Genomic DNA, 11,214 nt, shown 5'->3' on the forward strand with positions numbered 1-11,214 from the left:
ATTTTTTTGTGATCTAATACGTAATATAGTACACTTATCATAATTTGGTTTTAATCCAGAGAGGATAGCAAAAGTATCTAGATCCTCTATGAGGCCGTGGAGAGATTCTAATTGTGGTTTTAAAAGAAAACATGAATCATCGGCGTACAATGACACCTTCGTTTTTAAGCCACGGATTTGTAATCCCTTAATATTATTGTTTGATCTAATCTTAACAGCTAACATTTCGATGGCAATAATAAATAAATATACCGATAGTTGACAACCTTGTTTTACTCCTCTAGATAGTTTAAAACTTTCTGAGATGTAGCCATTATTTACTATTTTACACCTAGGGTTACTATACATAACTTTAACCCATTTTATAAGAGATTCCCCAAAATTGAAATATTCTAGGCATTTATATATAAACTCCAGTCGTACTTTATCAAAAGCCTTTTCAAAACCAGGCCTGGTGTCCCCGATATTTCATAGTATTCTATTGTTTCCAGTACTTGTCTTATATTATCTCCAATGTACCGTCCATGCAAAAAACCTGTCTGATTAGGATGAATAATATCTGACAATACTTTTTAAATTCTATGCAGCAAGTATTTTGATAGGATTTTTGCATCACAACACAGAAGTGTAAGAGGTCTCCAATTTTTTAAATGGACTGGATCTTTATATATACCACTTGGGTCTTGTTTCAGTAATAATGATATCAGACCTTCTTGTTGCGTGTCTGATAATCTACCATTTATATAGGAGTGGTTAAAACATGCTAATAATGGTCCTCTGAGTATATCAAAAAAAGCTTTGTATTCTTCCACTGGTATGCCATCCAGCCGTGAAGTTTTCCCAGCCTTAAAGGCTTTAATTGCATCAAGAAGTTCCTCCTCTGTAATTTGGCCTTCACATGAGTCTTTCTGTACAGATGTTAGTTTTACATTATTATTAGGGAAAAAATCCATACAATTAGTTTCAGCTAGTGGAGATGGAGGAGACTGAAACGAAAACATATTCTTAAAGTACTTTACTTCCTTTTTCAAAATATCATTCCATGAATCATGCGTGACTCCATCATTTGTAACAAGTTTTAATACAATTATTTTGGTAGCATTTCTTTGTTGAAGATTGAAAAATAATTTGGTGCATTTTTCCCCATATTCCATCCAGTTTGCTTTATTTTTTATAATATATTACACTGGATCTTTCTTGAATATGTTCCTCCATTTCTTTTTGTTTTTCCTCTAACTTATTCTGTGCCTCTATAGTACAGTTTTTATTGCTAACTATCTGTACTGTTAGTCCTTCAATTTCCTTTGTTAATATGGACTCTTGGTCTAAATTGCTTTTGTTTTATAGATGAGTACTGAATTGCATGGCCTGTAAAGGCACATTTAAAAGTGTCCCATACAATAAGGGGCTCTGCTGTACCTATGTTATGTCTGAAAAAGTCAGTTATAAATTCTTCTGTCCTAGTTCTAAACAATGTATCATCTAGTAGGCTTTGGTTAAATTTCCAATATCCTCGCCCACTGGGAATTCTGTAAGAGTAATATATATGCCAATTATGTGTTGATCCGACCGCATTCTGTCCCCTATCAACACTTTTTAAACTTTTGGTGCCAGAGAGAATGGCATAAGAAAGTAGTCAAGACGACATGCTTGATTAATCCTCCGCCATGTATATCTCACTAGGTCAGGGTATTTAAGTCTCCATATATCCACTAATTCCAATATAGCCATGACATTCATGATTTCCTTAAGTGCCTGAGGGTGATAGTTTGTAGTGTGATTTCCTTTCTGGTCCATGGAGGTATTTAAGACCGTATTAAAATCTCCCACCATAATAATAGAGTCTAGTGTTGCTTGTAGAGTTGATCAATTCTTATATATATTTTCAAAGAAGCTTGGATCATCATTATTCGGACCGTATAGGTTAATAAGCCATATCTGTTTATTGTCCAATAACATATTTAAAATAATCCATCTACCTTGATGATCTGTTTGGACAAATTGCACATTTGGATCAAAATTACTGTTAATTAAAAGCATCACCCCTTTTGAATTTGTTTGCCCATGGGAGAAATAACACTAGCACTAGTATTAACATGACGTCTTGTTCCAGGTTCATGGACATATTACATGAGAAATGGTACAAGGTGGTGCCATGTGGGAAGCGAGTTTTCACTAACACTGAGGTGAGTGTGTGTGTTTGTGTGTGTGTGTGTGTGTGTGTGTGTGTAAGTGTGTGTGTTTAAGGTCATAGTCGACAGAAACCACAACAACCAAACTCTTTTTATATTCTGTGGTGTCTGTGTTTGTCTGACCTCTGTCTGACCTCTAACTGCCAGACAGACTCCTCATAGATTTAGCTGACAAAATGGTACTCCTTCTTCACAATCACAAACACACACCTGCTTCCCCCATAGTGTTGGTATACAGCCAGCCCAGCCAGCATACTAGTCCCATATCTCAGCCTCCCGCTGGGACAGAGACAAACAGGACTCGCTTCCAGGCACATATATATACACACACACACACACCATCACACACACACACACACACACACACACACACACACACACACACACACACACACACACACACACACACACACACACACACACACACACACACACACACACACATCACACACACACACACACACACACACACACACACACACACACACACACACACTCCTATCTACAGACCTGATATATAGCTGCTGGCAAAGACTCTTTTACCTTCACTCCCACTTCTAGTCCTTGGCATATGAGATAAAATCTGCAGTGTGTGTGTGTGTGTGTGTGTGTGTGTGTGTGTGTGTGTGTGTGTGTGTGTGTGTGTGTGTGTGTGTGTGTGTGTGTGTGTGTGTGTGTGTGTGTGTGTGTGTGTGTGTGTGTGTGTGTGTGTGTGTGTGTGTGTGTGTGCGTGTGTGTGCGTGTGATGGTGTTTACTACTACAGCCTCTCCCCAGAGAGAGGAAGGCTTAGGGCCATGAGAAACTCTCTGTATCAGAGGAATGATTTTCTTCATATTTATTCAGAAGTTAGAATACATAGAGCAGACTTGAGGTAGTTCTACAGAATAACAACATGAGGCAGGACAGAAGTCCACGATCCAAGGTGTACCTCTGGGTCACATTGGGTGGCTCACTTCACCTTGTGTCGTTCCAGGTGCTTCTGGAGGAAATAGACAGAGAAACGATGGCAGTGTTTTGCCTGATAAATGTACTTGTAGTTGCCCATAGAGGCTGTGCGTGCGTGCGGCATGCATGAATGAGTGTATGTGTGGGTGTATGTGTGCTATTCGTTCTGGTCAGACGACTTGTGTCCCTGTAGATCATGGGGATGGAGATGGTTATTATGGGATGGCAGAGAGAGAAGGACATGGCCCTGTTTGAATACTTCCTACCTTCTTTAAAGGGGCAATCTGCAGTTGAAACTAAAATGAAATGCTCTCCCCTGTTTCAGTAAAAAGCTGAGGGACGGGGCTGGAGAAATCTAACCACTCTCAAATTCATAGACAGCGCTATGGATGCTAGGACTGACCATCCATGATATCTACATTTTTGAGGTTATATAGTGTTTGTTTACATTTACTATGTTTACAAACATTGGAGTAAAACAAGCTAGTATTTTACAGCCAGCAGCATACCACCCTACAGCGTATCACCTTACAGCATACCACCCAGCATCTCACTGCTGGCTGGCTTCTGAAGCTAACCAGGGTTGGTTCCTGGATGGGAGACCAGATGTTGCTGGTCTCCCATCCAGGATGGGAGACCAGCATCCTGGTCTCCCATCCTGGTCTAAAAAAACAAATATCTCAATGCCCCAGGGCAGTGATTGGGGTCATTGCCCTGTGTAGGGTGCTGTCTTTCGGAAGGGATGTTAAATGGGTGTCCTGACTCTCTGTGGTCAGTAAAGATCCCATGGCACTTATCATAAGAGTAGGGGTGGTAACCCCGGTGTCCTGGCTAAATTCCCAATCAGGCCCTAATACCATCATGGCCACCTAATCCTCCACAGTTTACAATTGGTTCATTCATCCCCCTCCTCTCCCCTGAAACTATTCCCCAGGTCGTTGCTGTAAATGAGAATGTGTTCTCAGTCAACTTACCTGGTAAAATAAGGGTTAAATAAATAGTGTTTTGATGGGGTACGACAGTTGAACTAAGCTCATGATGCATTAGGGGGGCAATCAATAGATACATATCATTCATTTATGTCCAAAATGTATGTAGCAACTGCAGATTGCCCCTTTAAGGTCATCACTTGAAACTCGAGCAACTGACTCGAGTTTTACTGAGCCAGTGTTGTGATGATGTCAGGTGACGGAGAAAGTGGAACTATTGGTTCACTCTGCCATCCAGTGGCCACTGTTGGAACCACAGTCAACCTCATACCTTACGGCAAAATGGGGACTGTGAAGAGACACATAGACCATTTAATGCATTTTGTATTGTATTTTGCATTTTATTATGTATATGATTCATGGTTGGGATACGACTGTTATATGTGGTTGTCTCGCTTGGCTTTCTTAAGATGAATGCACGAGCTGTGGGTTTCTCTGGATGGGAGCGTCTGCTGAATGGATAAATGGTCATGTAAATGTAGTGCAATGTCTGTATATTTATGTATAATATGTATTTTATTTGTCAGCAGCAGCTAACTACGGAACCTAATAATAAATACTCTCTTTCCTCTCTCTCCCTTTCTCTAACCCTCTCTTGCGCAATATATCTCTCTCTCCCTCTTTCTCTCTCTCTCTCACTCTCCCTCTCTCTCCCTTTCTCTAACCCTCTCTTGCGCAATATATCTCTCTCTCCCTCTTTCTCTCTCTCTCTCACTCTCCCTCTCTCTCCCTTTCTCTAACCCTCTCTTGCTCAATATAACTCTCTCTCCCTCTCTCTCTCTCTCTCTCTCTCTCTCTCTCTCTCCCTCTCTCTCCCTTTCTCTAACCCTCTCTTGCGCAATATATCTCTCTCTCCCTCTTTCTCTCTCTCTCTCTCTCGTTCTCTCACTCTCCCTCTCTCACACCCTCTCTCTCCCTCTTTCTCTCTCTCTCTCTCTCTCGTTCTCTCACTCTCCCTCTCTCTCTCCCTCTCTCACACCCTCTCTCTCCCTCTTTCTGACTCTCTCTCTCTCCCAGAATTTATCGATGGGGATAGATCATTTCTCAGGCCTGTTTGTGATGTTGTGTGTGGGGGTGGTTGGAGCCATCTTTACCTTGGCAGCTGAACACACCTTCTATCACCTAGCCCTGCCCCGGCTACGACGGTCACACACACTCACCTACTGGTTGCATACCAGCCAGGTATGTACGTATCACACACACACACACACACACACACACACACACACACACACACACACACACACACACACACACACACACACACACACACACACACACACTCAATAACTAGATCTATAGCAAGCCACCAAGCTGTTATATTATCTAAGATAATTAGAATTTCACACTTTTAAAAAGTTCTTATCAAGTTGATCTTACCACTGTGATCTTAACAAGGTGATCTTACCACTGTGATCTTAACAAGGTGATCTTACCACTGTGATCTTAACAAGGTGATCGTACCACTGTGATCTTAACATGGTGATGTTATCAAGGTGATCTTTATTGAGTGAATGTTTTCTCATCTGTGTTGTATCATCTATCTGTTAACAGAAGATCCATCGAGCCCTGAACACCCCTTACGAGGACGTAGGGAAAGAGTTGATTGGCCTGGACCACAAGTAGAGAAACACTGATCAATACTATCTATATTAGAGTATAGGTTATCAATACTGTCCACGTTAGAGTATAGGTTATCAATACTGTCTATATTAGAGTATAGGTTATAAATACTGTCTATGTTAGAGTATAGGTTATCAATACTGTCTACATTAGAGTATAGGTTATCAATACTGTCTATATTATAGTATAGGTTATCAATACTATCTATATTAGAGTATAGGTTATAAATACTGTCTATGTTAGAGTATAGGTTATCAATACTGTCTACATTAGAGTATAGGTTATCAATACTGTCTATATTATAGTATAGGTTATCAATACTATCTATATTAGAGTATAGGTTATAAATACTGTCTATGTTAGAGTATAGGTTATTAATACTGTCTACATTAGAGTATAGGTTATCAATACTGTCTATATTATAGTATAGGTTATCAATACTATCTATATTAGAGTATAGGTTATAAATACTGTCTATGTTAGAGTATAGGTTATTAATACTGTCTACATTAGAGTATAGGTTATCAATACTGTCTATATTATAGTATAGGTTATCAATACTGTCTATATTATAGTATAGGTTATCAATACTGTCCACATTAGAGTATAGGTTATCAATACTGTCTATATCACAGTATAGGCTATCAATACTATCTATATTGCTGTATAGGTTCTCAATACTATCTATACTACAGTATAGGTTATCAATAATATCTATTTTGCAGCATAGGGTATCAAAACTATCTATACTACAGTATAGGTAATCAATAATATCTAAATTACACTATAGGTTATCAATAATGTCTATATTACAGTATAGTTTATCAATACTCTCTATATTACAGTATAGGTTATCAAAAATATTTATATTACATTATAGGTTATCAATAATATATATATATATATATATATATATATATTACGGTATAGATTATCAATACTATCTATATTATAGTATAGGTTATTAATACTGTCTATATTAGAGTATAGGTTATAAATACTGTCTATGTTAGAGTATAGGTTATCAATACTGTCTACATTAGAGTATAGGTTATCAATACTGTCTATATTATAGTATAGGTTATCAATACTATCTATATTAGAGTATAGGTTATAAATACTGTCTATGTTAGAGTATAGGTTATCAATAATGTCTACATTAGAGTATAGGTTATCAATACTGTCTATATTATAGTATAGGTTATCAATACTATCTATATTAGAGTATAGGTTATAAATACTGTCTATGTTAGAGTATAGGTTATTAATACTGTCTACATTAGAGTATAGGTTATCAATACTGTCTATATTATAGTATAGGTTATCAATACTATCTATATTAGAGTATAGGTTATAAATACTGTCTATGTTAGAGTATAGGTTATTAATACTGTCTACATTAGAGTATAGGTTATCAATACTGTCTATATTATAGTATAGGTTATCAATACTGTCTATATTAAAGTATAGTTTATCAATACTGTCCACATTAGAGTATAGGTTATCAATACTGTCTATATCACAGTATAGGCTATCAATACTATCTATATTGCTGTATAGGTTCTCAATACTATCTATACTACAGTATAGGTTATCAATAATATCTATTTTGCAGCATAGGGTATCAAAACTATCTATACTACAGTATAGGTAATCAATAATATCTAAATTACACTATAGGTTATCAATAATGTCTATATTACAGTATAGTTTATCAATACTCTCTATATTACAGTATAGGTTATCAAAAATATTTATATTACATTATAGGTTATCAATAATATATATATATATATATATATATATATTACGGTATAGATTATCAATACTATCTATATTATAGTATAGGTTATTAATACTGTCTATATTATGGTATAGGTTATCAATACTGTCAATATTACATTATAGGTTATCAATACTATCTATATTACAGTATAAGTCATCAATACTGTCAATAGTACAGTATATGTTATCAATACTATCTATTCTACAGTATAGGTAATCAATCATTTATAAATTACACAATAGGTTAGCAACACTTCATATTAAATTATAGGTTATCATTACTCTATATTACATTATAGGTTATCAACACTGTCTATATTACAGTGTAGGTTATAACTACTATCTATTTTACAGTATAGGTTATCAATACTGTCTATATTAATGTATAGGTTATCAATACCATCTATATTACAGTGTAGGTTTTAACTACTATCTATTTTACAGTATAGGTTATCAATACTGTCTATATTAGTGTATAGGTTATCAATACTATCTACATTAGAGTATAGGTTATCAATACTATCTACATTAGAGTATAGGTTATCAATACTGTCTATATTGGAGTATAGGTTATCAATACTATCTACATTAGAGTATAGGTTATCAATACTGTCTATATTATAGTATAGGTTATCAATACTGGCAATATTACATTATAGGTTATCAATACTATCTATATTACAGTATAGGTTATCGATACTGTCTATACTACATTATAGGTTATCAATACTGTCTATACTACAGTATAGGTTATCAATGCTATCTATTTTGCAGCATAGGTTATTAAAACTATCTATATTACAGTACAGGTAATCAATAATATCTAAATTACACTGTAGGTTATCAATACTGTCTATATTACAGTATAGTTTATCAATACTCTCTACATTACAGTGTAGGTTATCGGAAATATTTATAGGTTATCAATAATATATATATATTACAGTGTAGATTATCAATACTATCTATATTAAAGTATAGGTTATCAATACTGTCTATATTACAGAATAGGTTATCAATACTGTCTATATTACAGTATAGGTTATCAATACTGTCTATATTACAGTATAGGTTATCAATACTATCTATATTAGAGTATAGGTTATCAAGACTGTCTATATTACAGTATAGGTTATCAATACTGTCTATATTACAGTATAGGTTATCAATAATATCTATATTACAGTATAGGTTGTCAATACTCTCTATATTACAGTATAGGTTATCAATAATATCTATATTAGAGTATAGTTTATCAATACTATTTATATTACAGTATAGGTTATCAATATTGTCAATATTACCTCTCTTTCTCTCTCTCTCACTCTCTCCCCCAGTCCCTCCCCTTGTGTCTCTGACAGCTGCAGCCTCCACAGACACCGGCAGCCTCGCTCTCCTCCTCCCCTGTCTTCCCCCCTGCCTGCCCCCACTCCTCCTCAGCCCTCCTCTCTTGCCCGGGACATCAAGGAGAACAAGAGGGTCCACTTTGATCTGGAGAGCCTACACAGCTACCGTCTACACACACACACCGCCTCGTTCTGGGGACGGCCTGGCATGGTGGGGCGACATGGCCTGGGAGGTACACACTTTAACACACACATTTGTTTTACCGTCCTTGTGGGGACCAAAACATTTATTCCCATTCAAAATCCTATTTTCCCTAACCCCTAATCCTTAACCTAACCTTAACACCTAACCCTAAACCTAAAGCTAACCCTATCTCTTAACCCTAGTTCTAACCCTAAACCTAACCACTAAGCCTAAAATACAAATTTTCCCTGTGGGGATCTGAGAAATGTCCCCAAAATGTTCCTTGTTTTACTATCCTTTACTAGAACTTATGGGACCCACAAGGATAGTTAAACCAAACCACACACACACTTTACATGCTTTATTTGAATCCACAAATCACATTCCCTTCAATGAGGTTCAGAGAAAAGGTCACACAAAGTTTCCGTCTTCCCCTGTCTGTTCCAGGGTGTCTGGGTGGTTTAGCTCCTCCTCAGGTTAGCCTGCATGCTAACGGTGGCCCAGCATCAGCCCTGGCCTCCTCTGGTCTGGCCCTGCCTCCCCTGGGGAACCCAGGCAGCCAGGCCTTCCTGTGGGAGGGAGAGCTCCAGGAGGTCCAGGGGAGGATCGAGACGTTCACAGCTCAGCTGAGAGACGCCGTGGCCAGGAGGGCCGAGATACAGACCTGCCTGGAGAACCATAAAATGAACCAGAGCACAGCTACTGCTGTCAAACTGGAGAAAGACAAGGTTGCCCAGTCACAAAGCCTGGAGAGAGCGAGAACCAACGCAGAGAAAGATAGAACCAAGGAAGAGAAAGAGGGGATCAACCAGGAGAAAGGGATGAGTGGCAGATCAAACCACTGTAGCAGCCTGGACAGAAACAGAGACCGAGACAGGACAAGCAGGGACAGTTCCACTGTGAGACAAACAGCCAGACAGGACACAGACAGGGACAGACTGTTACACCAATCAGAAACTGAGAGAGACAGAGACGACCAATCAAAAAGCCTGGACGGAAATGGGAGCAGCCAATCACATGCCTCCAACATTCTGCAGACAGGGAGGAACAGCCAATCAGAAGCTCTGAACATCCTACAGAGGAGGAGAGAGATCCAATCAAAAACCTCTGCCAGCCTGGACAGAGGGACAACCAACCAATCAGGTGCTGTCAATACACTGCAGGGAGAAAGAACTGTCCAATCACGTAACTCCACCAGTCTGGAGAGAGGAAGAGCCAGGCAATCAGGTGCAGTGAAAGACAAGGAAAGGGGGAGAACTGTCCAAACACGGACAGGGGCTAGTCTGGACAGATTGAGAGCTAGCCAATCCAGTGGGAATCTGGTTAGAGAACGTCCCGCCCCTGTGGACATCCAGAAGAGCTTGTGTTAGTCGTTTGATAGGTTATTTATTAGAACACAAAAGACCAATCAGAAGGCTGGAAAAGAATCTAACAGGTCCAAATGATTTACAAGGCAGCGGATGAAATAAATCAGACCGTTTTAAAAAACAATGACAGAGATGTAGCCCTGGTCCTCTGATGTCAACGGCTGCTGTCTGTTAAAACAAATGTCTGATCAGAACTTTACCCATCTACTGTTTGTCTCCACTAGGTGTGTTTCCTTTTTGTTTCTAACTACTAATACCTCTCTCTCTTCATCTCTTACCCCCGGGTTGTATTCACTAGGAACCAAACAGAAGCAAACAGAACAAAACGGGAAGGGACCTACCTGAATTTGCCCAAAAGAATCTCTTGTTATCGTTGCAGAAAGTGTGAACGGTTTCTGTTGCAATGGTTTGTGACTAATGTTACTAATGTATACACCCCAGGTCTGTAGTCAGCTCTGAGTGGGGCATTCAAGGTACACATGGGGCTCCTAAATGTTCAATCAAGTGCTATGTCTGCCCAACCGGGTAAGAATCGGCTATCCCAGAGGGCAAACTACACGTGTCCACTGTCATTGTCCTGACTGATCCTCTATAAGGACCTTGAGTTGGTTTGACACTATGCAGTTGAATTGAATTTACTTTCATGGAATTTGTGTGTTGGATGTGATGGTGGTGTCAAATGTAACTATACAGTAACAATAGTCGAGCCTGGAAGTGAACGAAAAAGGTGGATGTGGAAAGAGAAAAGGCGGTTGTATTTGAGCCTATAGCAGGTGTTCTAC

At 38.3% G+C, this 11,214-nt stretch overlaps 1 protein-coding gene across 1 annotated transcript in view; it reads left to right on the top strand.

Annotated features, from left to right (window-relative positions):
- Positions 1–10,435, top strand: part of LOC106595577 (glutamate receptor ionotropic, NMDA 3B) — a 66,741-nt gene extending 56,306 nt beyond the window's left edge. The window contains exons 14-18 of the mRNA XM_082962417.1: positions 2,114–2,186; positions 5,145–5,309; positions 5,682–5,749; positions 8,897–9,114; positions 9,513–10,435. Coding sequence (XP_082818543.1) covers positions 2,114–2,186; positions 5,145–5,309; positions 5,682–5,749; positions 8,897–9,114; positions 9,513–10,435 — 1,447 coding nt within the window. The remainder of the gene's footprint in view (positions 1–2,113; positions 2,187–5,144; positions 5,310–5,681; positions 5,750–8,896; positions 9,115–9,512) is intronic.
- Positions 10,436–11,214: the final 779 nt, after the last annotated feature.

Source organism: Salmo salar, chromosome 16 (genome assembly GCF_965601325.2).
Source record: "Salmo salar chromosome 16, fSalSal1, whole genome shotgun sequence".
Classification (NCBI taxonomy): domain Eukaryota; kingdom Metazoa; phylum Chordata; class Actinopteri; order Salmoniformes; family Salmonidae; genus Salmo; species Salmo salar.